General features: G+C 40.8%; 2 protein-coding genes across 5 annotated transcripts; one reads left to right on the forward strand and one right to left on the reverse strand.

Annotated features, from left to right (window-relative positions):
* Window positions 1-8: 8 nt before the first annotated feature.
* On the forward strand, window positions 9-10,397 carry znf106b (zinc finger protein 106b). The gene is made up of 21 exons (XM_005921568.3): window positions 9-136; window positions 356-560; window positions 669-730; window positions 985-1,188; window positions 1,289-2,398; window positions 2,503-2,860; window positions 2,947-3,007; window positions 3,409-3,563; window positions 3,643-3,703; window positions 3,899-4,652; window positions 4,735-4,784; window positions 4,931-5,064; window positions 6,091-6,225; window positions 6,418-6,534; window positions 6,625-6,816; window positions 7,087-7,149; window positions 7,842-7,961; window positions 8,299-8,370; window positions 8,506-8,577; window positions 8,675-8,821; window positions 8,928-10,397. The coding sequence occupies exons 2-21, from the start codon at window positions 435-437 to the stop codon at window positions 8,982-8,984; spliced, it is 4,050 nt and encodes a 1,349-aa protein (XP_005921630.1). The 5' UTR covers window positions 9-136; window positions 356-434; the 3' UTR covers window positions 8,985-10,397.
* On the reverse strand, window positions 10,325-26,074 carry capn3b (calpain 3b). 4 transcript variants are annotated; one of them, XM_042220359.1, is made up of 23 exons: window positions 25,538-26,074; window positions 21,784-21,853; window positions 21,109-21,227; window positions 19,366-19,499; window positions 18,776-18,944; window positions 18,324-18,407; window positions 18,147-18,238; window positions 17,919-17,996; window positions 17,164-17,324; window positions 16,871-17,040; window positions 16,764-16,775; window positions 16,403-16,611; window positions 16,265-16,301; window positions 14,322-14,345; window positions 14,041-14,127; window positions 12,244-12,315; window positions 12,105-12,162; window positions 11,962-12,026; window positions 11,752-11,820; window positions 11,594-11,672; window positions 11,310-11,426; window positions 11,040-11,098; window positions 10,325-10,727 (listed from the first exon to the last, which is right to left on the reverse strand). In XM_042220359.1, exons 1-23 carry the CDS (start codon window positions 25,853-25,855, stop codon window positions 10,701-10,703), a joined length of 2,310 nt encoding a protein of 769 aa, XP_042076293.1. In that variant the 5' UTR covers window positions 25,856-26,074; the 3' UTR covers window positions 10,325-10,700. The 4 variants fall into 4 exon arrangements, with proteins under 4 accessions (XP_042076293.1, XP_005921632.1, XP_042076294.1 ...); XM_005921570.2 differs by having other exon boundaries at window positions 12,244-12,318; XM_042220360.1 differs by lacking the exon at window positions 14,322-14,345.
* Between the last annotated feature and the right edge of the window lie 1,070 nt (window positions 26,075-27,144).

Below are 27,144 nucleotides of genomic sequence, written 5' to 3' on the forward strand. Positions count from 1 at the left end.
CTACGACATCTCCTTTCCTCTCACAAGCTTCCGGTCTCCGGAACGCGATTGGTGGACTTTGACGTGACGTGATTTACGCAGGCAAACATGGCGGCATTAGAGCAGTGAATGCTTGTTGCCTTGTGAAATTTACGAGGTAAATATTATCTGCAGCTAAGATTTTGTTGCGTGGAACCCAAATAGGCGTCACTTTGATGCGATAAACTTTTCCCAGCGGCTTTGGCGAATCGTAATGTCGTTAATGCTCAAAAAAGTGTTAAAACCGTTTCAAACGAGTGGCTAGTTCTGAGTTGAAGACCACGTTGAGCTAATTTTCAATGTGTTTCAATGGCTGTGCTTCTTTTCTACTGCTCAGGTTCAATATAAATGCTGCCATCAGCAATGACATGTTGAGACACTGAACAGTTTGGGGTTCTAGTCTCACGTCATCAGAAATGGCAAACGTCCAAACGCCACACGAGAAGGTGGTCAAATCCCATGTGGAGCAGAATCCTCCACAAACCTCCCAGACGTCTAAAAGCAGCTACTGCATTTTGTGTCGCAGCTGGTATTTGAGGCATGTAAGTGGCTCTTAATTCACCGAAGCATCTGTATTCTCAGTAGAGATGAATAACCTGCAGTTTCTTTATAGATAATTTGTAATCTTGATAATATGTCTCTAACTACAGGAAGCACACGAGCATATGCACAGCATGCTGCATCACAGAGAGCTGGAGTCAGCGTTGGGCAAGTGAGTACTGTGTCTAATTTGAGAAATGTGTGTTTATCACTGCTGATGACAAACACTTTTCATTCAGTCAGACATACAGTGCAGTGCAAGAGTCTTGAACCACCTCTCTTTTCTTTATACGCTGCCTCGGAGAAGCCAAAACCTTTTGCAGTTTTTCAAGTAGCCTTGAACAATATTGAAAATAACAAAGTTTCACTGACATATAACCGTATTTTTTAATTCTGACAGTATATGTTGTACCCTTTCTTGAACAGAGATTCCTTTCATGACTGTCAGGCATGCAAAGCTTCCTCCATGGGTTTAAATGAGTATGCCCAGCACATCTCGACCGTTCAGCACAAAGCCAAGTTGAAGAGCTTGATGTCCAAAAATGTGAAGCCCCTGTCTCTGTTTAAGACTCTCAGCACAGAGTCTATAACCCGGATCAAGGAGAGAAACAAGGCACTGAAAAGAGAGAAGTAAGTTTTTCACCTGTTTTTAATAAAATGATTGGAATCTCTCCATGTTATAATATGTTGTTGATGGAAACAACTGCCTTTTTTTTTTCTCCCGTCGTAGGAAGAAAGTAACAAAAAAAGAGAGAAAGAAACTGAAGCAGGTGGCTGGTCAGAGGCGTGCTCGTTTGTCAAAGGGAACCACCAAAACAAAGACTGGTGCATCCAAAGTGGAAAAGCATAGACAGTCAAAACAGGTGCAGCTGGAGCAAAGGCAGAATGATGAGCACAAAGGCAGGAGCAATGGTGTCGTCCAGAACAAGGAGAACAAAGTATTCAGTAAGCAAAGACCTCCTCACAATGCAGAATCAAGCCTTCATTGTCAAAGCAGGAGACTGGCTGCTATGTCTGGAGAGCCCGAAGGTCGAAGCTGGCATAACGCGTCTGTCAACAATCAGCCCTGCCGAGTCAAACTTGTGACCTCCCAAATGGAAAGATTCGTCAAGACTCAAGGGGGTGCCACCGACCTCTGGCACCAGATGGCAGGACCTTCTGTGAGCCAGTACAACTATCGCAGCAGGAAGTATAATGGTGCAACAAACACAGTCTTCACCAGCGACCAGCTCCCTGATAATGGAGCCATCATCTTTGATCGGAGCCAAGCTGCGACTACAGGGCAGGAAAGTGTACGCCGCTCAGCTCAACCTGCACCGGCCAACAGCGCAGCTCCTATACGAGAAGTTGATGTCACTGCCATGCTGAAGCAAATCAGAAGAGCGCTGGGTGTGAGGGAGCCATGCAGAGCAGACCGAGAAGCCCGGAGACAGAAGAGTGAGGCCGGCGTCCAGGTGGCTGATCCCGTGACCTCACAACAAAGCAGAACTGAGGCAGAGCAGCCAGCAGGCACCTCCGCTCTGACTGAAAAAGCTCAGGACCGTGAAAAGAGCTCAGGAGGTGCAGACAGACTGCCAAACAACGGGAATAATGCATCTCAGGTGGCCACCAACGGCCTGACTTCACCTAAAAGATGTACTAAAAAGACCGCTTCATCTGAGCCCGACTCAAACAAACCTAAGGTTCGAATTGCTCACAAAGCAGGCCAAGCTCATGGGGAGAAGGAGGCTGGATGTAAATCAACTACAAACACGTTGCTTAGCTTTTCGGGGGCCAGGAGTAATCAGAACTGGACAGCGGGGCATGAGGAGGTGAAAAGGAAGGCAAAAGGCACGCAGAGGTGAGGAAATCGCCATCCAATAAGGTGTTTCGTTGTATTTGTGCTTTCCCAGTTTGGAGTTGATATTTCTTTATGCTGTTTGTTGTCACTGTTTAAACTTTCAGGTTTGGAATTGAGTTGTCGAATCGTCCGACTCACCAAGGCAGCTCAGTGCGTCCGCAGGACTTTGACCTGCCGCTGTCCGAAGGCTTCCACTGGGAGTCGTTTCCAGACTCTGTTTCGGTGCCACACTCGACTGCACCCCCTCCATTCCGAGACACTGCTGATACTGAGCGTGACACAGGGACACAGTCAGACTCTCAGGTTCAGGAAGCTTCAGGGCAGCCGGCTGCAGCTCAGGATCCTGGCAGCAGCCAGACAGCTGCACAAATACAGATGAAAGTGGAGCCAAACTTTGAGGATTTTAATTCAGATTTAAGGGGCAGCACTAGTGCCAGCAAGAGGAAACACACCACGGTGACGGTGATTAGTACTGCATGCTGTGACGCATTTCTGAAACATCCAGTTTGCAGATGCATTTCAGTGGTGGAATTGATATGTTTTTGCAGGTTGACGGTCATTCTGACGAGGAGCCAAGTGGGAAAAAGAAGAAAACAAAGTCAAACAAAGGTGATTCTGATGATTAGTAAGATTTTTTTTAGGTAACAAACCTTTTTATATGCAATGAAATATAAGAAACTGGAACAAACATTGTCACATTTGACCTCTGACCTCTCCGTCAAGGCCAATTGATTGAGCTTAAGGTCAAAGTGACAATCATGCTATATTTAAAACGATGTTTCTTACTGCCATGGTTTGTATTGACATCATATTGGGAATGATATATGGGGATTCTAAATATCACGTTAACCTTCTACCTCAATCTGCTTTCAAACGTTCATAAACTGTCTTTTATCCTTAAAACTATGCTTAAATTCTGAGGCAGCTTAAGATAATGTAGCAGTTTTTTGAGGGGGGGGGGTCAAACATTCGTCAGTCATTCCCTTTTTTTTTTCTCCCTCCACTTGCAGATCAGGAACAAATGGACCAGCTGTTGGCGGTGTCACTGCGTGAGGAAGAGTTGAGCCACTCATTGCAGAATTTGGACAAGTCTCTGGTCCAGGCCCGTAATGCCCTGCAAACTGCGTATGCAGAAGTCCAGAGACTTTTGCTACTGAGACAGCAGGTAATGAAGAAATGTCCAATAAATAAATGTTTGACCTCAAAGGAGCCATTCATAAGTTTGGGTCTTTCTGCTGTTTTAGTTCACTTCTGAGGTCAACAGCCTAAGAGCCAAGCGCATTGAGATCCTGCAGGGAATGCAAGGTACGGTAGATGTGTGAATGTGTGCGTGAATGGGTGGATGACTGGATATGTAAAGTGCTTTGAGGTCCTTAGGGACTAGTAAAGTGCTATATAAATACAGGCCATTTACCATGTACACTGGCAGTGAAAACTTGAACTCAGAATGGTTCCGTGGGCAACAAATGCTTTTCTCTCGTCTTTCTTAATCTCTTCCAGAAGGGTACTCAGGAACATCGTCATCAGCGGGAGCTGCCAGTGTTCGATCTCCCTCCATTCCTCCTTCGAGCCTGTTACCTGGCTCCTCAACAACTCAGCAATCGGCTTCCACAGCTCCAGCATTATCTATCACCCCACCTCTTCCAGCTCCGCTCGTTTTAACAGTGAAGCAAGAAATGTGCCATCGGTCCACAGTTGGACAGGCCAGCCACTTGTCCACAACAGTGCCCAGTAAAACCGATGCTGCTCAGGTCCCTCTGAACCAACCCGTATCTTTGTTTCCCTCCCTGCTGCTCCCACAAACACACTTAGCAGCTCCCTTAACTGCTGCTGCTGCCATCTCTGCCAATCAGTCCAACGCAGAGTGCTCCACATCTGCAAATATACTTCTTTCTCTTGAATCATCTGCCAGGCAGCAGCAGCAGCAGCAACAGCAGCAGCAAGAAACAAGAGCGGGATTACAGGACTGTGCAATGACAAAGATGGTGGCCAAAGAACCAGAGCCAGCCGGTGGTAATCCCGAAAGAGAAAAACGGCAACCTGTGGCAGATGACAAGGGGAACGAGAGCGACGATTCTGTTGAAATGATCGATCACTCCAACATGGAGGTCATAGCCGTCGATGAATCGGACTGTGAGGACTCATTTGGAAAAGATTTAAAGGTTCCGGCGCAGCCACAGGAGCCGCCTCACTCTGTGAATGCTGAGTTCAGCTCTGCAAGCACACAAACGTCTCAACAAAGTCAGGACGACAGGTGAGGTTCACGCTTTGGATCGTTTCAGGGTTCCAATCCTGAACTTTACAGGAAAACTGATCCATTTCTCTCATCCCTTCAGTGAAATTAAGCCGTCAGCTTTGGAAGGGAAAGATGCCAACACGCCTGCAGGTGAGTAATCTCTGCTGTTTGTCAGCAATGATAAAACATACTGCCTTTTTGAGCTAAAATTTACCACGAAAATTTCAAATATGTATTATTTTTTTTTAGATTCTTAAAAAAAAAGAAAGAAATAAACCTAGTCGCTGTTATTTCAGCATCCGTTGATGATGAGGAGCCATCCTTGGGAGAGTTTCTAAATCACAGCGGCCCCGTGAACAGCCTTCAAGTCCACAATGGCGTCCTGTACACGTGCTCGGGGGACAACACGGCTCGGGCCTACAGTCTAGTGGTATGTTCTTGGCACTTCAAAATTTTGTCCAGTTTTATCTCTAGTGCATTTTTTTTCAATTTGAGTCTCTGAACTGGACTTCTCAAGTATCTTTGTGGCATTGGTGCAGTTTTTAATGAAATGAGCTGACAGTTAACCACGAGCAGGGGTTAAAGTGGGATTTGGCATTGATACACGCTGGGTGTAGAATTACTAACGGTACCAGCTGAATTCAGTAAGATGTAAGCAGATATTATGTAAGATATTTGGCTAATTTCCAGTTCCTATTTGCTAAAATTTCACTTGCAGTTCTCACCTGTGAAACTGTGCAGAAACCTTGCAGACATGCTCCTCTTTAGTAGGCGGCTATAAGCTTAACTACAGCAACCTCAGCTTTACGTGTGCACCATGAATGCATCACAGGGGTGAGACAGGGTGTGTTCAAGGTGTAAATGAGCCGTGGGACGTTATTTTCTTATCACTGAAGTATCTCCAGGCCATCACCAGAAGCAGCGCCAGGCTGCAGCGTGTGAACTCATATCAATATGCACTAACCTGACTGCCAGATTTAGTTGCTCATTAGCTGAATGCCGTCTTTCCAAACCTTTCTGGTCCACTTTAGCCCTGACTATGGACAGCATAGCAGATTGTAAATGTGAATAAGAGGTTGCTGGCAGTTGACTGGAGAAATTGGTCGTAAACTTGCAGTTGTGTCATTTAATGTGGTGGTTTCAGGTCCAAGCCACACCTTTCTTTGGAAGGTAAATGTGCTCTGTTTCTGATCTGCATTGCACTTTTACAAGTTTTACTGCCACTCTGTGGTTAGTTGGCCAGTGTTTGCAGACAAGCATTTTTCATGCAAATGGATGGAAACTGAGGGCCATCTGCTAGCGACCAAATCGATCACAATGAGGTTTTTGGTACAGCACCCTCTTTGAGAGGGATTTTAATCAGACAAAAGCGACTGAATGTCACTGTTTTGTCTTTAAAGAAATGTATGTCTCTTTCCTCTATTATTAACATCTATATTTTGTCTTATGTATCCAGACCAAGGAGTGCTTAACAATATTTGACGGTCACACAAATAAAATCAACTGTCTACTGGTGTCATCCATCCCAAATATGCCGACACGCCTCTACACAGGATCCAGCGATCAAACTATCCGCTGTTACAGCATAAAGGTATATAATGTCTTGATAGGACTTAATGTGGTTGGTGTTGGACGTGTTTTTGGAAGTAATAAAGTGCTGCTGTCACAAAGTTGCTCACTGGCTGGATTTTAGTGTGAAACTCAGTCAGAATGTGTTTTTTGAAGTAAACGTGTTTTATTGAGCATTTATTGATTTTGTCTTATAATCGACTGTTTTCTGCAGTCTAAGAAGTGTCTGGAGCAGCTTGCCCTTCCTGACAGAGTGCTGTATTTGCACATAGCCTGGAATATTCTGTATGCTGGGACTGCCAGCGGATCAGTTGCTAGCTATGATGTAAAGGTCAGTGAAATTGGATAATTACATGCCATAGTGTTCATTAAAAAAAAAAAAAATCCCTTCTCTTCTTTCCAACAACTTTGATCTTTTTAGACTCTGAAACAGCTGGATGTGTTCGAGTGCCACGGCCCACGAGGCGTGAGCTGCCTGGGCACAGCTCAGGAGGGCGCTCGCCGGCTGCTTCTGGTCGGATCGTATGACAGCACTATCAGCGTGCGCGATGCCAAGAGCGGCCTGCTGCTGCGGTCACTGGAAGGTCACACCAAGACTGTACTTTGTATGAAGGTGGGGAAATTCTACATCCTTTAACAGTCTATTTTGCTGAAAATGGTTATTAAAGTTTTCATAATCAACATCAAGTCTGTATTGACATCAGAGTCAACATTCAGCATGTGGTAAAACTTGATAGTCATAAAATGACAACAGTGAAAATGTTTTGTTTTCTGTATGTGTGGGAGGAAATGGTTGGCTGGTGTTTGGTTTATTACCTGCACGCAGCAGTTCTTGCATCTTGTTGACTTTGGTTGTTGTTGTTGTTGTTGTTGTTGTTGTCAGGTAGTGAATGACCTGGTTTTCAGTGGTTCCAGTGACACATCTGTACATGCCCACAACATCCATGTAAGTGACTTGACTTACTTAAAAAAGATCAATGAAATTATGCTAGTGGGAATTTTCAGAGTTATTAGTGTTATTTTAAAAAAGTTGAATTCTGTTTTAATGTTTTCTTTTTGTTTTAGTTTTTTAGTTTGGGTGTTTTTAGTCATAAAATGTTGATTTTTTTTTTTTTTTTAAAGCCTGGTTACCAGTCAACCATAAAAGGCTCATTTTCATCCGGCAGCCGCATAAAAACTCAAGTTTGAAAATGCAATAACTCAAGAACAAGCTGGTGAAGGATTTTGAAATTAGCACAATTGGTGCATCTACTAAAAATCTCAAAAGAATTTGAATCTCAGGGAGCTCGACCTCAAGATCAAGGTCAGAGGTATATTTTTTTTAAACGTGAACAGAATAAATCGAGAAAGATGTCACTGAAGATTTTTGAACTGCTACCGTAGAGGCACTACTAAAAGTGTCTGACGACTTCTAATCCTGGTAACCTTGATCTCAAGGTCAGAGGCCAACTTTTGTGAAAATCACTGAGGATTTTTGGATTTATAACATAGGTGCTTCTACTAAGAAGCTGAGGGCTATTACTGTTGGCTGCCGGTATTTGTAGTGTAACTTTAGTAATGTGTGCGAGCCTTGTGCTTTTGGTAAGTGATGCATGCTTGTTATCGTTTAGTTTTGTTGCCATGTTTTCCTGTCTGCAGACGGGCGAGTTGGTTCGCATCTACAAGGGTCACGGTCATGCTGTCACATCAATTGTCATCTTGGGGAAAGTGATGGTAACAGCCTGTTTGGATAAACTGGTTCGAGTTTATGAGCTACAGGTATTATGACTCTATTTTCTTCCAAAATAGAACAGAAAAGAACGCAACAAAGTCGTTTTTGAATGGATGATTAGGTTACTATTTTTTTTCTTTTGTAAATGACCGTTACAAATCCATTTAGACTTTAAATGCTGTGCTGCTTTGGTTGATGCTACATATTTGTCCCTGTGCATGTAACTACACAATTTGAGGAACTTTGATTTTTTTTTCCTTCCACCTTTTTAGGTATTTAAAAAAAAAAATAATTTTTTTTTATAAAAACCTTTGTAATCTGTTTTTAGTTACAGTTATCTGTTGTCGTGTGTGTGTGTGTGTGTGTGTTTTGCTTTTTGTTTAGTCTCACGACCGGCTGCAGGTATATGGCGGTCACAGTGACATGGTGATGTGCATGGCTATACATAAAAGTGTGGTAAGTGCAATTAAAACCGGTCCAGCTGTATTTTTTTGCTTTTTAAATATAAACTTGCATGGCAGCGGTTCATACAGGAAGGGATGAATAAACACTGCCGACTTGTGTCTCTGTGGTCGATTGCTCCACACGCAGATCTACACAGGCTGTTACGATGGCAGCGTTCAAGCTGTAAAGCTCAACTTGATGAAAAACTACCGCTGCTGGGTAAGAACCTGATGTTATAAACTGGAACAGTGACTCCTCCACGTTCACACAGTGTCTTTTTCTTGAAGATTTTTTCTTGTATTTGCTCTCTTTCCAGTGGCAGAATTGCTCTCTGATCTTTGGCATGCAGGATCACTTGCTACAGCACCTTACTAAAGATCACAGCAACCAAAATCTGCAGACGGTCAAGTGTCGCTGGAGAGGCTGCGACACTTTTTTTGCCACGCAGCATTCAGTCAGACAGGTAGTGAACAGTTTGTTAGCGTACCTCATTAGCTAGGCTATGTGTTTTCTTCTTGTGGTTCATTCAGAGAGACCAGTTTGTCAGCTTTGTTTGCATTTTGCCGCAGGAGCTTTCTGAACACATGCAGACTCACGTGGAGAACGACAGTAACGTGCAGCCCTGATGGGAATGGTGGTAAAGTGATGCAGCAAGCCAGGGTGGAGTCTCACACGCTCTCACGTTTTTGTTTCCAGCTAGTCATTTTGGTGGTATTCTGAGATTTCAAAGTCATCAAACTGCAAGTAAAATTCAGAAATTCTCTGAGATTAAAGTTAGAAAATTGAGAGAAATACACGACACAGATTGTGTTTCAGTGAGAATGAGCAGCGGGTGATAGCTTGAGCTGGAAAACATGAGCTTCTAAATCATCTAAATCACTCTGTTGCTTTCTCCTGTAAACACACAGTGCTAAAAATCACTAGTGTGCTACTGATGGTTATAAAATAAAGCATAATGCGATAACTCATGCATGAACCTGATCAGCATATCTATGCAGAGTTAATCCACTTGCTTTGTTTCTTCCTCTCATAAATGTGTCAATTAATCTCAGGCGATTTGTATTTTCTCACCGCTTTGTGAGTTAATAATAATATTCGGCTTTTTTCCTCTTAAAATATTCTGCATTTTTCTCCTATATTTACCACTTTAATCCCACAAAATTGAACTTCTTTTCCTTGGACGTTTATAACTGGTATTTTCTTGAAGTGCCACTAATCCATTAGATCATTTCATACTTTGTAATTTGGATTTATTTGTTAATTAAAATTGTTTCCTGCTTCTTTTTTTTTTTCCTTTTATTCCTGTGAAGACGTCGAGCTGTCATGAATACCATTCATTTGTATGTGAAGCTAATAAACATGCAGCAAATTGAAACGTGTCAGAATAACTGTGAAGTAGACTGTACGGTGAACTCCACCAGCTGATGATGTTATGGAAGCTCGTGAAAAAAAAAAAGTTTGCTCTCCATAAATCAACATTTCAAGTTGTATATCTTGAAATTTCAACTTACTCAGAAGCACCTTAAAATTTTGGGGTATTTAGTAAGCCAAAATTTTGAGATGCGCAACTCAAAGTTTCAACTTTGTCTGGCGATTTTTAAAAACTTATTTATTTATATTTTTCCAGTGGCAGAATTGAGATTCCGTATGATACCCATGAGTTTTCTAGGAGACTCCTCGACTCCCCAGACAGACGGGAGAGATCAAAGATGATGCAGCAGAAGCAGAGATACTGTATTTCTTTGACACATAGCTGAACCGCCATGATTTTATTCATGTAAAGCCTCAATTCTCCTGCTTATTATTCCTTTATTTTGTTAGCTGACTTTTGGTCATTTTCACATTTCTGACTGTAACTCTTGGAAATGTTCTGTTTCCCTGATTAACTTTGTTCTACATCACATATTTGAAACCAGGCTGTCCAAAGACTCTCCAGCAATCTTGTATAATAAAAGTCACGCCTTAATTTTAGTACAGTATGTATTTTATTTTGTTTAATACCTACTGTATGTGTACATCAATAAAATTACAACAAATAATCACAGTGTTTGCTTCCACTTTAAAATAAAAGCATTGATAGCCACATATTCTTTACGACTTAACAACAAAGGGAAATTCTGCATCTGTGCGTGTCTGTTTACATTTCACATTAACTTCTGGTGTAACCTGGTTATCAGAGCTCAGAAAACCTACTTCTTATCTGTTTTAATATTTAAAAGATTACAGGAATAAACCTGACCATTAAATCTGAATCTAGAGGAAATTGGAGCAATGACGAGTTATGTCGTGGTGAAGTTTATTCCAATCTCACGTGATGAGTCGCCAACTGACATGGACATGATCTATGAGTACATCGTCAGCTGAAGCCACTGTAAAGAGAATAAAAGAATTATTGTCATTTACTGTAGCACAGCAAAAGCCACCTTGATGATACCATTTCTGTGTTTTGGTTTTTACTGTGTGACTCAAGTCAGCAAAAAAGATATTAGAAACACCCTTCAGGGAAATGTAGTTTTCACTCTGTACATAGTACACTTTTCGATTTCTGTAGTTCCAGGCTTTTCCCCCCTCATTTTATTCCTACTTTAAGTTTTATTCTTTACAAGGTCACAAATGACCTAAATAGGACCAGATTAAGTTATGGAACGAGGCACAGAACGGCAAAAATAAGAGTGTCTTACCTCCAGGACGTTGAGCTTGATTATTCCATCTCCATCTTTGTCAAAGGCACTGAATGCTCCTATAAGAGACAACAGATTATGGAGCTGGGTAACTTTTCAACCACTCAGAGCTTTAAAAATACATTAATTCATTCTGTAAGATAATTAGATTCAGTAAAGTAAATTTAATATCACTATATCATCATAACAATGTCTTAAATCTGTCAAATAGGCTAATAATCAGTCCTATGCAAGTGTTTTTGGCACCAGATGTGTGTGGTCTGTACTTACTGAACATGCCTTCTAGCCTCACAAAGCAGCAGATGTAACTATCAAAATCAATGTTCAGGCGTTCATCTGCATAGCGCATTGCTATGATGTCATACAGTTGTTTGTTGAGTTGAAACCCTGATATGGAGATAAAAAATATATATCTTTAAATATGTAAATGACATCATTCTCACATTAAACTGGAACGCACGGGCAAGGAGTGCATTGGCAAAATATGTTAATTCTAAAAAGAAATAATAATTATTGTGCTACAAATGAAAAATCTGCAAGTGTTTTCTGCTCACCTGCATCATTAACAGCATTCCTCATCTCGAAACTACTGATAGACCAGGTTTTATCTTTGTCGTAACGTTTGAAGATGAGCTGCAGACCCAAAGTCGGACAATCAGATAAAAACATATCAAGCATGAGCAGACATCAGCTGTGGTTAAAGCTATCCTACCTGCCAGTCCTTGATCTTTTTCCACAAGTGTTTGAACTCCTGCAGATTCAGCTTTCCTGTCCCATCAGTCTGAGCACAAAAGCATCAGTCATGGAAACACCTGCTACGTACTGTTCAACCCAACTGTTTTACTTTCTGTTACTGGGAAACTGGGCAAACAGTAGAGTTATGTGCACGCAATCCTCTAATTGAAATCAGTTGAAAGGATACGTCCATTAAGGCGATCATACTCCGACACGTCTCGAGGCTGAAACCTTCTGACTTTATGTTATTATCTGTGGAAAAGCACAGCTCAGTGTGAATGCCGAGCACGCTGGCGGCAGCTGTAATCGCAATCTTTTCTGCGTACTCACGTTTGGAAAGCACGTTTTTTAAGATCGTTTTGAGTTCATTGGCACAGATCTGCATATCCTGAGGGAGCGATGATTTGTTTCATATTAGCCGATGAGAGTCTTTATAGTGTTTTCCTCAAACTAACTGTGCAATACTCACATCACCAGCAATCTGTTGGTAAATAGCCCTGAACTGCTTTTCCTCATCGGTTTCCTCAGGTTGGAGAAGTTTCTGCTGAAGGAGAGAGGAAAGAAATTATTTACAAAGACAGGTTCACAAAAAGAAACTGCGAAGACTTAGAAACGTGAAGGAAAGAAACACTGATGAACTTTGCTGTGCAGCAGTAACTAAAGATTAGAAATAAGGTTTCAAAGTTCGAATGCTTCTAACTCAAAGAGTCCAACACCTGTAGTTGTGGAAGAAGAAAGTTTTCACAGGAATCTGTGCAGTCCCATGAAAAACTAAAGCATGGCTGATTCAGTCACTTGTAGAACTGCACAATAACCTGAAGTAATCATTTTCTGTATGACTTTATGAGTCTTTACAATGATGCGTCAGTTCATTGGGGACATTTGTGCACAGGACCTCGATTCTTTTCTTTTTCAGTCATTCTGTTGTAGATTTGTTGTTGCACGACCCAGTTTCAGCTTTCGGCAGCTGTTGACGGATGGCCTCACATTTGGATCTAGAATACTTTGGTATACACAGGAGTTTATGGTTGACTCAATTACAGCAAGGTGTCCAGGTCCTGTGGCTGCCAAACAAGCCCACATCATCACCCCTCCCCCAGCATGCCTGGCAGTTGGTATGAGGTTTTTGTGTTGATATGTGGTGTTTGGTTTTCACTAAACGTGATGTCGTGCACCTTCACTTTGGTCTCGTCTGTCTAAAGGACACTGTTCCAGAAGTCTTGTGGTTTATTCAGATTCAACTTTGTGAGCCAAAGCTCTGCTGCCATGTTTGTTTTAGAGAATAGAGGCTTCTTCCTGACAACTCTTCCAGTTCAGTTTCTCTGAGCATTACCTTGGGGTGAACTTGGTGATACATCCACTCCTGGGAAGATTGTTGCATTGTATTGACACACAACAGAATTTTTCTCATCAGTAAACAGTCAAAACCTCTGATTTAAAGAGGTGCTCCCACTTTCTGATGATCAATTAATCAAGTGCATTTGATTACAAGCACCTAAAAGCATTAACAGTATACGTCGTTTCTGAGAGGACTGCAAAGAAAACTTTTTTACACGAGTTATGGATATAAGTTTTAAAACTTAAGTTTATATAGACATATAAGCGATCAAAGTGGCACCTTTGAGGAATTCCCCCTTTCATCAATTCATGACCCAATGCATGCGTCCAAATCAACAAAGACTGGTTTCACCAGAAGATTAAAGTACTGGAACGGCCCAGCCAGAGCCCAGACCGGACTCCACTACTGAGTCTGTGTTTGGCTTTGTGAAGAAATAATTGTGGATAATCTTCTTCCTGCCAGACAACGATTTTTCCTGATGTTCGAAGCAACAAAGTTGGGTCATTTTCAAAAGGTTTTCACTTGAAGATTTCACTTTAATTTTATACAGAACGCTGTACACTCAGTCAGTCTCTATTTGGTACTACTGTGCAGTATCATGTAGTCCAATACATCTTGGGGTTTTCATGGCTTTTATCAGTCTATTTAATCATTAAATGATTGGATGTGTTTCTCTATGATACCAGAGGAGAGCAGCATATGGGAAAAACAAGACTGCGGACAGCTAACATTAGAGTGTCTCTACAGGAAAACAGGTGCAGCTGAGTTACTTGAGCTCTACTGGCTTCAGACTCAATTGTTTTATTCCCAGTCATGTTATCTGATCCAGTAAAGATTGCATTTTGGAGTCATCAGTCACCAGGAAAATATGACAGACATGAGCTGTTTGCCATGTGACAGAAGACTCGCCACACCAAGGACATTTACCTTTGGTTTCTTCTTCTTCTCCCCCCGAATCGTGTCGTGCTCGATTTCTTTGCTGGCCAGTGCTCTATCTGACACAAATACAATAGGCTGACATGTAGAAAAGACAAAAAGAATTTTAAAAAAAAGAGTCAGTTTGCAGTAATCCCACTGGTCATAAACTCTACATTTAATATTGTGTCGGCAAACGCTTCTAATAGCTGACACGTGTTGGAAAGGAGCAGTGAAGAAAGAGCTCAGCAAAAAAGCAGCCTAACAATCCAACTGCTACAGACATTCATTACCTTTTCTTTCTGTTTCTTTTCTTGCTGGTGACCAATAAGACAAGGAGAGACAAAAAGATGAAATGAGATGAAATGGAGGAGGAAACACTTGGAAGTTCAAGTCTATTAGTTGGTCTGAGTACAGAACATATGCATCAGAACAAGCTAGGGAAAGTTCAAGAGTAAAGTTAATGAATATGTAAGACACAAAGCTGGGTTTTGAAATCAAATTCTAACCGACATTGCAGTGATCTGTAGGACATGCTGATCTGAAAGGCATATTAATGCAGACTTTAAACAGGGAGTGGGATGTTTAGTGTCATATTCGGCCAGATATATGTATGTATGAATAAGAGGGTGGGCGGGGCCCTGCCACTTTTTGTTGGAGCAGCCAATTAGGAGCGAGTGAGGTTAAGTGGAAGGGAGCTTGTTTCATACAGTGGATTAACTGAAGGGGGTGCACCTAGGATACATGAGGGTTATTTTGAACCAAATATATGCAAAGCTACTTAAGTTGAGTCCAAGAATACGGAGTTGTATGTGAGCATAGTGTTAAAGTTAAATGTGGCATCTAATGACTGTCTGCTGCACTCCATGGAAAGATGAATTTAGTATTTTCATCCTTCTTGAAGCGGGATTTTCCCCCCAAAATTCTTTATCTTTTCTACTTTTCATCTCTAGTGCTTTGGTGTAAGGAACTGAACCTGCATATTTGTATGTATGGATTAACAACCCCGTCTTTGTGTCCTTCATCAGAGTCCTTCAGTTATATTAAAAGTCCCATAAAAAGGTAAAGAGGTGATCTCCATTTCCATTTTGTACAAAAGAAACAATTAAAGAAGATATAGTATGGTTTACACTTCCCCAAACAGTCAATACACTGTCACAGCTGAGAAAGTCCAGTATCTTCATTAACTGAGTGCAAGTATGATGAGGGAGTTGAGTGCTACAGTAAGGATGTGATGCAACCCCAACTAGCAAATTTGGCACTGTATAAATAAATAAACAAAATTGAATAGATGTTTCTGAAATACACTCACCAGCCACTTTATTAGGTACACCCATTCAACTGTTTGTTAACACAAATCAGCCAGTCATCGTGTACATTTCTTCAACAGCAGCAGAAGAACAGGAAACCGAGGCTAGTTTGCATAAGTTCACCAAAATTGGACAACAGGAGATTGGAAAAAATTTTGGGTGTTCTGAGTCTGAATTATGGATGGTTGGGTCAGAATTTGGTGTAACCAACATGTAGGCACAGATCCATCATGCCTTGTATCAACAATTCAGCCTGCTGTTGGTGGAATAATGGTGCGGGCACCTTTTGGTCTCCTTAGTACCAAAAACATTTAACTGTCAGAGCCTACCTGAGTATTGTTGGTGACCATGTCTATTACTTTCTGACCACAGTGTATCCATCTTCTGATGGCTGTTTCCAGCACAGTAACATGCCATGTCACAAAACAGGGGCAGTTATAGCTCAGTAGGTAGAGTGGTGGCCCCATGATCGGAAGGTCGGGGGTTCGACTCCACTGAACGGTTACCCCGAGGTACCCCTGAGCGAGGTACCCCTGAGCAAGGTACCGTCCCTACACACTGCTCCCCAGGCGCTGCATTATTACATTATTAAACTCAGATAATCTCAAACTCGTTTCTTGAACATGACAATAAGTTCACTGCACTCAAATAGCCTCCACAGTCCCATGATCTCAATCCAATAGAGTACCTTTGGGATGTGGTGGAACAGGAGAGTCCTATCACGTGTGCAGCTGACAAATCTGCAGAGCAAAAAGGGTACAACCTAGTACTATGAAGGTATACCTAATGAAATGACCGGTGAGTGTGTGTGATTAAAACACAGGTTTCTAAACAGGAAAGATAAACCAGCCTTTCAGTTTACAGTCCACTGCAATAAAAGCAAGAACATATTTTAACCCCACTGTTTCTAACATTACGCTGCAAACCTGCGTTTGATCTGATCCAATCGTAGTCTCTGCCTCCCTGTGGAGAAAAGCAAACATACCTCAGCAATGCTGCCTTTCTACATCTTGTAATTTTAAAAGCAATTTGGCTCTCAAGAAAAACACGATAGTAACCCTTACTCTGATGTGCTCTGCTTCTCAGAGAAGACCCTGAGGATGAACTCTCCTTCTTCGTGGGGTTTAAAGATTGTGGGGATGATGACGTACTCACCGGGAGGCAGACAGAAACGCTCCGTTACCTCCCGCAGGTTAATGTAACTCTTGCATTTTGCCTTGGAGGCTGTGTAGAGGAAGAAGTCCTTCTGCAGATGTTGATTCTGCCCACACATCTGTGAACAGGGTTGTAGAAATGGTGACTTGTTAATGATAGCAATAAGAAATATTATAATGTATTGTAACTTTTCTTTCCCCCCTTTTTATACAAGTGAAACCTCTCTTGGGGATACAAGCAAATAAAGTGAAAGATGCAAGATCATCATACCTCCTTCGGCACCTGCAGAGACACAAAAGAAGTTAAATATCAGGTTAACTTCTGAAATCCTGGACACGTGTGTACTTTCTGAAGAAAAAATGAGGTGTGATCACTACCTCGTAGATGGAAAAGCCTATGGTGAGAAATTTGGCCCCTTGATGGCGCTGCATCCTTCGACCTTTCTGCATCAGTGCCACGACAACAGTGCAGGCCACCTGCTCGTCATCCGGGTCATCGTCCTCCTCATACAGCTGCAGACGATACTGAGGGTTTGTCCAAAACGTGTCTGTAAAATACACAAAGTAAATATGCAGCACAGATTCATATAAACACGAATTATGTAAGTGAGAGTTTTTACAATATCGTCTTTTAAAAGTATGAAAGCTGATCCAAAAAGAACAAAGCCTACCTGGGAAGTTCCTACAGCCACCAGCAGAGCTTCCTCTCACCCAGCGACCCTCGTGGACCGACACTGTCCAGGTGTTTCTTTCATCCCCCTGCAGCGTGTCGGGGGTCAGGTTGCACATCTCCAGCTTGCTGAAATTCTTCTTGAAATCAGCAAAGGACATCCTGAAGTGAAACACAAAAGAAGTAAAAATAAAAAAGGTGCTTGCTGAGTAAATACAATCACTAGGTTCATCATTCCCTCACAATGCAATGCAAACAAATGGTTCTCAAGTAGGAAAATGTTAAGTAAACAGTGGCAGAACAACTCCAAAGAGTTTTACAGATATTTGAGTACAGTTAAATACTTTTAGCATTCACCTAGGTTTTATTGGCTTTTGAAATTTGACTGTAGTATTATACTGTAAAAAGTTAGAAATTGTATCTCTTTGCAGGTTCATTTTGTAGTGAACAAAACTGCTTGGTGGATGGATGGATGGATGGGTTTTGCTATTTATAGGTTTTTATCAGTAGTGGGGCAACAAAGAGGCCATGCACGGTGGCAGTTGAAAAGTCATTCTATGTACACTGATATCTCAAAGTCACCATAAGGTGTTTGATGCTAAGCTGTGATTTGAGCTGAACACTAACAGTGATGGTAGCTATATTATACTGTAGTAGTAACTTCTCACAAAACTGTGGATGAAAGATTTAAAAAAAAAAAAAAAAAAAGTTAAGTCATTATAGACAAAAAGGTGTGTGGGAAGGTGTTTCACTCACCAGAACTCACTTGCCTCTATGGTCTGTTTTTTCAGGTTTTCTCTGTCTGCAGCGGAAATTGTCGACCACTCCTTTGAACTGTGGAAAGATCAAATTTCCTAAATACAAACTAAGCAAATAGGAGACACTATTTTTTTAATTATGCTGGCAAGTGGTGAGACCTCCACTACCACCATGTCTTACTTAAGGGTGATATGCTGCGTTATTTAAGAGTAAAAATATACAAACTTTGCACTCCAGGGTCCTTTCCAGAGCACAAAACCCCAGGGATTGCGCAAACGAATCAGGCGAATTCTTGTGTCCTTTGAAACCTCATCACACTTGCAAAGAAGCAGGAAAAAAAAATTACCAAAAAAATGCCTTGTCCACCAGACGATGTGCATTTACATGGATGTCTCACTCTACCTCCTCCAGGCTTATGATGGAATAGGCATGACCCCTGACCAGCCCCTGCTCAGTCCGACTCTCCAATTCACTCTCTGAAGAAACCTGACAGACAAAGCATACATCATGTGTTTTATTATTAGACTCCATAGTAGCTTTGACTGATTCACAGTTCAAAATAATCCTTGTTTATCCTATACTTGGTATTGTTGTGGACACTCAGTTTATTCCCTGTCCGAAATAAGTCATTTTAACTCTAAGCCATTTTAAGCCAATAACAGCAAAACAGCAGGTGGGTGGGGCTGCGTGCCTGAGAGTTACATATGACAGATATCTGCTCTCTTTGACAGAGCTGAGGGGAGGGAAAAAAATGTAGAAAACTTTGTGTGAAATCTGTGCATTTGACTTGCTAACACTTAAAATGAAATGAAAGAAACATGACAAAGAGTGATGCTTTAACCTCAAACACATACATCTATGGAGCAGCCCATCAGTGAGCCTCTCTCCAGTGCATTCTTCATGATCTTGTAGAGCTCTGTGGGATCATCAGACAATTCAAAGTACTCGGTAACTCCACCTGTGAAATCCTCCATGGCTTCCAAAGTGTTCCCTCCTTTCAGTGCCTCATAAGACCCGTGCAACCTGAGAGAGAGGTCGATCATTCTGGTCAGTGTGCTGACATGTGTGTTCTCCGGGGCTGATACTTTTCACACAGCTGGCTGTCAATTCGGGAAATATGAGGACGCTCGATTTGTGTCACAAATCAGTGTGAGAGTACACTGCAAAAGTACATACGGCTCAGTAACACAGTTCATAATTGGTTGCTAAATCGCAGTTTAAGACTGAGATTTGTTGTTCAGACTAAAACTTTTATTGAAAAACCTCAATTTGCGTTAAAAACACCTGAAACAGTTCAATGCCAGACTTTTTTTCAATAAGAAGAAACAAGAACTGTCGTTCGGTGTATGGACTGGAAATCTGAACCACGCTGAACAGCAACGCGTGTCAGATGACGGTGTGCATGACTGCTTGACTGCATGGGACATTAATAGGCTCTGCTTACTTGGCATAAGCTTTTTCCAAAAGAGCGCTCCAGAACTCGTTCTTTCTGAAAGACTTTGTGAAAACCAGCTGGTTGTTGCAGGTGGGAATGCGGTCGTCCACGACGACATCAATCCACTCGCCATAACGCCAGAACTGAGTGTGGAAACGACAGAGAAAGTCATTGATGACATGGCAAAGTATTTTTACCATACAAGGAAAATAGCTCGCCATCCACAACATGATTTATTTATTTATCAATTTTAAGTAAGGTGAAACAACTGATAACTTTTCATGTGACATGTGAAAAACATCTTTTAAACTTTTATCATCAGCTCAAAATGTGTTCTATGCCCTGGACTACTGCAATTCATTGTTTTCAGGAGGTCCAGAAATCTCCCTGAAAAGCTTTCAGTTAATCCAAAATGCTCCAGACTGAGTACTGACATATAACTGACATATAGGGACTATAAAGAGAGCATATTTCTCCTGTATTGGCTTCCCTTCATTGGCTCCCTTTTAAATCCAGAATTGAATTCAAAATCCTGCTCCTCACATACAAGGTCTTAAATTAACAGGCCCCAGCTTATCTTAATGACCTTTTAGCACCATATCACCCCATTAGAGCACTTTGCACTTGTTGTTCATAGAGTTTTCAGGCCCCTCTTCTATGGAGTCAGCTTCCAGTTTGTATTCGGGAGACAGACACTATCTCTATTTTAAGATTAAGCTTAAGACTTTCCAACAATTGCATATAGTTAGGGCTGGATCAGGTGACCCTGAATCCTCTCTTAGTTATGCTGCAATTGGTGTAGGCTGCTGGGGGACTCCCATGATGCATTAAGTTTTTTCTTTTCAGTCACCTTTCTCACTCACTATGTGTTAACAGACCTCTCTGCATTAAATCATACTTGTGATTAATCTCTGTCTCTCTTCCACAGCTTGTCTTTTATCCTGTTTTCTTTCTCTCACCCCAACTGGTCACGGTAGATGGCCCCGCCCCTCCCTGAGCCTGTTTCTGACCGAGGTTTCTTCCTGTTAAAAGGGAGTTTTTCCTTCCCACTGTCGCCAAAGTGCTTGCTCATGGGGCGTCATATGATTGTTGGGTTTTTCTCTGTATGTGTTATTATAGGGTCTACCTTACGATATCAAGCGCCTTGAGGCGACTGTTGTTGTGATAAAATTGAATTGAACTGAATAAACATGAAGCAAAAATTCTGTCTGAAAAAAGGCATCAACATTTTTCATTTGACAGAAATATCTGTATATCCTTCATCATATCATGTTTCACATTAATAGATACTATAGTATAATTCCATGTTGAGATATTTGGATTTTTTAAAAAAGGTTTTATTGTCATCTACTCAAATGTGATTTTGAGTTACGTCTTTAAAATTTTATAACACTTTATAACACTGTGTTTATTCAAATATGTTTTTGAGGCAAACATTAAACGTTTTACCCCATTGTATTCATTTTAAAGACTGAGCTATGAGTGAACATATTCACAATCAGGTTATTAACACTAAATACACTCAACAAAACCAAACCAAGGCGCATTTTTAAACTTTATCCAAGAACATAAAAATGTATTTATAAAAAATTACTCTCCCACTGACCAAACGATCATAGTAAAAAACTAATATATCTAAATCTGAAATACTCTTTGACATATGTTTTACTTGGTTTTCCTTTTACTAGAAATTTGACACACATACAATGGTTTTCTGTTAACAGCACGATGTCCAAAATGTCACATTTCAACCTGGAAGTGGAAGATGCCGGCGTAGTTTTCGGTGAAGCTCTGGTCCGGGGGAATAACTCTGTACAGCAGCTTCTCGTTCAGCGTGAGACAGGCGATGGCAGCCAGCAGCCAGCAGTCACCTGTCGACAACAGATTGATGAGCTGTGATTTCATCCAAACAAATTACTTCACAGGGTAACAGAGTTGTCACACACCAAATTGCTGCAAGTGTCAGAATTCGAACTCGAACTCAGGCCCGAGGTCAGTAATTGTTCAGCATGCTCACTTGCCCCATAACCAATATAAAATCAGATGCAGATGAAACTGACACTTACACTGCTCGACTTAATGCTTTCAGGCTCTGGTAGCTGTTTTGTTTGATGTCATCCCTTTTATAAAAATTTGTTAGAGGCAGGGCTTTTGATAGTAAACTATTCACACTGCCAATTTAGAATCACTAATTAACCTATTAATTAAAACCATGCATGTTTTTGGACTGAGTACCCGGAAAGAATCCACACAAACATGAGGAAAACATGCAAACTCCACACAGAAAGGCCCCAGCTGGAGCTTCTTGCTATGAGGCGACAGTGCTAACTTAACATACAGGCTTAAAAAACCACTGTAATGTCTTTTCAAAAGAGTGAAATGTGGGTAAAATCACTTTTTTGAAAGCGCAGGCAGTTCAGATGTTACCTAATTCTCCCTGACAGATGTCTGTTCTGTTGGCTCCATCTATGATGAACTGGGGGTTTTCACAAATTTCCTGGAAGACAAAAAACGTCAGGAAGGGAATTTTTAAAAAAATATGTTATGAAATCTCAGTCGTTTCACATTATGAAAGTAATGATGTACTTTTTCATTTAACCAAAGGATGTTCTCCATGACATAATGCATTTGTTATGTGTCAGCAGATGACGAAAATGACTAAAAGGCAGAATAATTGTTCTTTCCGTGGAGAATCGGTATAGAATCTCAATTGTTATATTTTCTTCATCCAGGAAGTGAAACTCTTGAGATTAAAAATCTCTTTTGCAACACTTCCTGCGTCCTGACAGACAGTTACCCCGTGAGAAACCTGAGCACCAAGAGAAAACCCAGGACTTTCTTTCTTTGCGCCACTTTTCCTTTGGCATCAAACTGCATGGAAAAAGTTGGCTTTGTATATAAAACCAGAAACTTTGGTTCCAAGTTATTTGTACAGATTAAGCTCCTGATTATAATGTAACGGATACCAGACAAAGGTTCTGTACGGCTGTTTGTGTTCATACAACTTTAATATCTGCTTTCAAACATCAGATTTATGTTTATTCAGTAGTTTGTATCACAAAATTATTTTTTGACATCAAATTATTTTGATCCCAGAGTTTTGTTATGTATGTTTAAATATACGATATATTTTATACATGTATAAATCTGTAATGATTTTAAAACCTGTTATTTAAAAGCTTAGGGAGAGAGTGGCAAAAGCTTGGAAAAATAAGTGGTACTAAAAAGAAACAGCTGGGGAAACATTTTGCAATTAAATAGTTTATTTGGCAACAGGTTAGTAATATGACTGGTTTAAAAATAACTTCTTAGAGGCAAAGTTTCTCCAGAGTAAAGGGCAAAGCTTCACCAATCTGCAAAGAAAACTGAATTCACGAATTGTGGCACAATTTTAGAATAATACTCCAAAATGTAAAATTGTGACAACTTGGAATATTTCACCATTTAAAGTGAATAATATCATCACAAGGTTCAGAAACTCTGGAGAACTCTGTGTATCAGAAAGGCTGAAAATCAGTATTGGATGGTCATAATCTTTGGGAACTGAGGCAGCACTGCACGATTCTGGCATGGGAATCACTTCCAGAAATCTTTGAATGTGGACACAGTTCATCCTGCAATCCGCAAATGCTTTGTGATGCAAAGAAGAAGCCATGTATGAACATGATCACATCTAGAAATCTCATTTAAAAACGACTGAAACAAACTGAAAAACTGTTCATCTCTGAATCTACGATCGTCTCTGAACTCAGCCTGTGCATCTGAAAAGGCACTATCAGTGCTGAAAGGTATATACGGGTTTTAGAGTGACATGTGCTCCTAACGTCTATTCAGAGAGAGCCTTACTTATTCCAGAAACACAATGGTAAACCACATATTGTGTCTATTAAAAAGCACAGCTTCGTAAAAGAAAAGTCCGTGTGCTGAACCTTTTCAGAATTGGGTTTGTAAATATCCGTCTCCTCAACTCTTCTCTCCTCGTGTCATTTCCTCACCTCTTTTGGGACGGATTAAGGTCTTTAGTTGAGGAGTTTCAAAGATTTGAAGCTTGTGAAATGATAAAGGGGATTTGTCCATCCTGACATGCTGCCCTGGTTTGCTTTCTGTTTTTACCAAACTTCTCATGGTTAGATTTCAGATTACCGCTTCCCCAACACTCAATTTACTTGCAATATAAAATATATAAAATATAAAAGCTTATATTTCTGTTGCTGGAAAACTAAAATCTGGATTTACAACTGAAAGCAAGTGATGTAATGCCTTCTGCCAGGTCAGGTTTTGGAACCATGAGACGCCCTCTGCATTCACTTCATATTTACATGGAAGCTCCTGTTAGAGGCCCTCTGGTATAAAAGACCTCACCTCATAACTCCTGATTACAAATGTATTTGTAAAACAAGGCGTTGTTGTCCAGACTGTCTACTATAATGAATATTCACACACATATACATACATGATTTCAGCATTTGACTTAAGTATGAATTATGCTGTGGGTCATACATCTCCATTGTATAATACAGCCTGTGACTAAGGCCGTAATTCCCCTGAATTAAAATGGAAAATGTATTTTATTTGAAATTACAACATAGTTAGATTTGGTACACAGAATATAATGTAAGCAATTTTTAGTAGTGTGCAATTTCATAGTAATTTTGAAGAAAAACAAACTATTTTCCCCCATTTTACATCATAAAATATAAAAATGCAGTTTCATGTTCCTGATTTAAAGCACCCTCCACAGCTGACCCCTGTGTGGCATTCAAGTATCACTGATCTCAGCTGAGTGTCTCACGCTTCATTGGTGAAACATGAAGCAGCAATCAGCCTTCGTGTTAGTGTTATACTGGATTTACAAAGCAGGCATTTAAGAATGAGATTAGCGAATAATGTTGGGTTGAAAATTATTTTCTTATGATTTAATGAAAATGTAAAAAATATATCATACCATCATGCTGAAAGGAATAGACAGAGCCATATGTATGCTGTTCATACAGGTCAGTGATGATGCAATACATATATGTATTTATTTATTTCTATTTAACACCTTTTATAATCTTGCACCCGGGTTTTTAAACAACTTTTTATCCTAACTTTTGATTTTCTTTTCATTTTTATCATACTTCCGTCAATTTTGTGTAATGGAATCGAATGCCTTTGTACAACACTAAAAAGTGTTGAATAGGAAAAAAAATGTAATACTTCCACTTTGTTGTGGTTTTAACTCCACTTCCTTTATCTGATATCCTATATTACACTACAGATTTCAATTTTTTTCTTCTTTTTGTTCGCTCATCCAGCCAAAGGATCGATGAGCTGATGTCATGGCGAAGCATCAACTGTCCACAAATCTGTCCGCCCACAATTGACAAGAACTAGGTGTGTCACGAAGTGTAACAGTTTAAAGCTCTTAAATCCATGACACATACCACAATGTGGTTTTTTGTGCATATTTCCAGCCTGTACATGCTATGCAGGGTAAGAAATATGGACACTGTAGCTCATAAAGCATTTATATTATGACGGAAACATTAAATATGCTAAAGCAAAAACAGCTGATTAGCAAGGCGTCCAGTTGGATCCACTGATTTATTTACTATGTAAAGATCCAGGTGGTCATCTTACATTTGTGAGCTAATATTTGGAATAATTCAAAAAGAGCATTTTACATTCTGGCATTGATTCATAAGTTTTGTGTAACAGGCAGGACTTTTCTCATCGCTGCTTCTGCCTCTTGGTGCTAATGTCTTTCTCAGTGTGTTTGCATGTAACATGAACATGTCTGAATACCTTTTGCCAAATGCCACTTTAATGACTGCCAATCTGACTCATTTATCGCCAAAGGCAAACGCCCTGGAAAAGTATCAAGCCCTTTTGGGAGTGTGCATCATAAAAATATGAACCCCCGAGGTCAACGCTGAGTTGCTAGTTTGAATCCCAGCACCAGCTGAGTGCGACCCTCTGCGTGAGAATCACAGCTGTCTGTGATTGTAGAAGGTGATAACCGAGCGCAATGCGTGAGCCACCATGCAACCGTCTGAACCTGACACTCCAGCCATGTGGTGTGGAGGAAGTGATAAGGTACACAGATTTAAGAGAAGCACTTATGTAAACATGTAAGAGACTCATTCGCATTATGTGCAACTTGGCCCAAACAACACGATCCCTGAAGACTGGCACTCACCGACGGACGTTTCCATTCAATCTTCATTGAAGGTTTCCTACTGTAGAAAAGTGAGGAGTCATCTGCAGGGAACAGAGGGTCTTCAAACATAACATTCTTCTCCACATATTTGTCTCGCAGCTCCAGAAAGGTCTTAAGACGCTTGGCATCTTTGACGGCTTCATTCCTGCTGAGAATTGCTGAGTAGATGGAGTTTGACCCTGCATTTGGGTACTCAGCTTTGGTATCCAGCTGGAGAGATGTCTCAGTTTCATAAAGCACTTTCACCTTTGTTTCTTCAACGAGAAGCACTTTGCCGTCTTGTTTCTCATCTCCCATCTTGTTAGTGAACTCCTTGGCCTTTCCTCGGCTCTCTCAAGTGCAAAACGGGAACTCTGTTGCACAAGAAGCTTCGAAATAGCCCCAAAAACGTTCTTGTAACCTCCCTGATTCCAGTGCTCACTTTTAGTTCCTTTATTTAATAAAAAGTGCTGTCATGGGTCATGGGCAGCCACCAGTCTTGCTCTCACACCAGCACTCACTGTTGTGTCCCTGGAGCTCATTGAACCTAATTATAGACCTTTTAAAAGAGGGGCGGGGGCTTCTCAGAGGGAAACTCTGACCCTGTCCTAACATTTCCAAGTCACCGTGAGAGGTTAAAAAGGGTGGTCCATATTCTAAAAGAGCTTAATCAATTTTTTTTTAACTTTTGACAAGAAAATCTGCAATGGGGGTCAAGATGAGACTAGAAAATAAGCTGCTACTATAGTCCTCATGCCACTTCCTAAAAAATATTAATTGAATTGTTGGTTAGTCCTTTTTATAATGTACAGCTTGATAATTACTACTTTCATACAACAGTCAAAGATAAACTCCCTGGCCAATTTGTTAGGTACGCCTTGCAAGTATCTGGTTGGACCCTCTTTTGTCATCAGAGCTGCATTAATTCTTCATGGCATAGATGAGACAAGGTGCTGGAAACATTCCTCAGAGACTTTAGTCCATATTTACATGATAACATCACACAGTTGCAATGTGAGGAGAGATGTGAATCTCCTCTTCCACCACATCCCAAAGGTGCTATATTGCATTGAGATCTGGTGACTGTGGAGGCTATTATAGTGCAGTGAACTTATTGTCATGTTCAAGAAAACAGTTTGAGATCATTTGAGCTTTGTGACATGATGAGTTATCCTCCCGGAAGTAGCCAGGTAGATGGGAACATTGTCATCATAAAGGGAGAGACGTGGTCAGTAACAATACTAAGGTAGGCTGTGGTGTTGAAATGATGCTCAGTGGGTGCTACATTGTTTTTCCAGTCTTCTATTGTCCAATTTTGGTAAACGTGAACGAATCCGATCTGCTTCAACGTTGTATGTTTTGTGTGCTTCAAAGATGTTCTTCTATTTCTTGGATGCAGCGACTGGTTATTTGTGGTTATCTGACACCTCAAAGCGCTCTGGGAATACTCTTTCTGATCTCTGACATCAATGAGGCATTTTTACCCAAAAAACGTTGCTCACTGGATATTTTCTCGTTTCCAGACCATTCTTTGTAAACGACAGCGATGACACCAACAACCAGGCCACATTCAGAGTCACTTAAATCATTTCCCATTCTGATGCTGA

Source organism: Haplochromis burtoni, unplaced genomic scaffold, assembly GCF_018398535.1.
Source record: "Haplochromis burtoni strain Fernald_Lab_line unplaced genomic scaffold, NCSU_Asbu1 Contig_47, whole genome shotgun sequence".
In the NCBI taxonomy this organism is placed as follows: Eukaryota; Metazoa; Chordata; class Actinopteri; order Cichliformes; family Cichlidae; genus Haplochromis; species Haplochromis burtoni.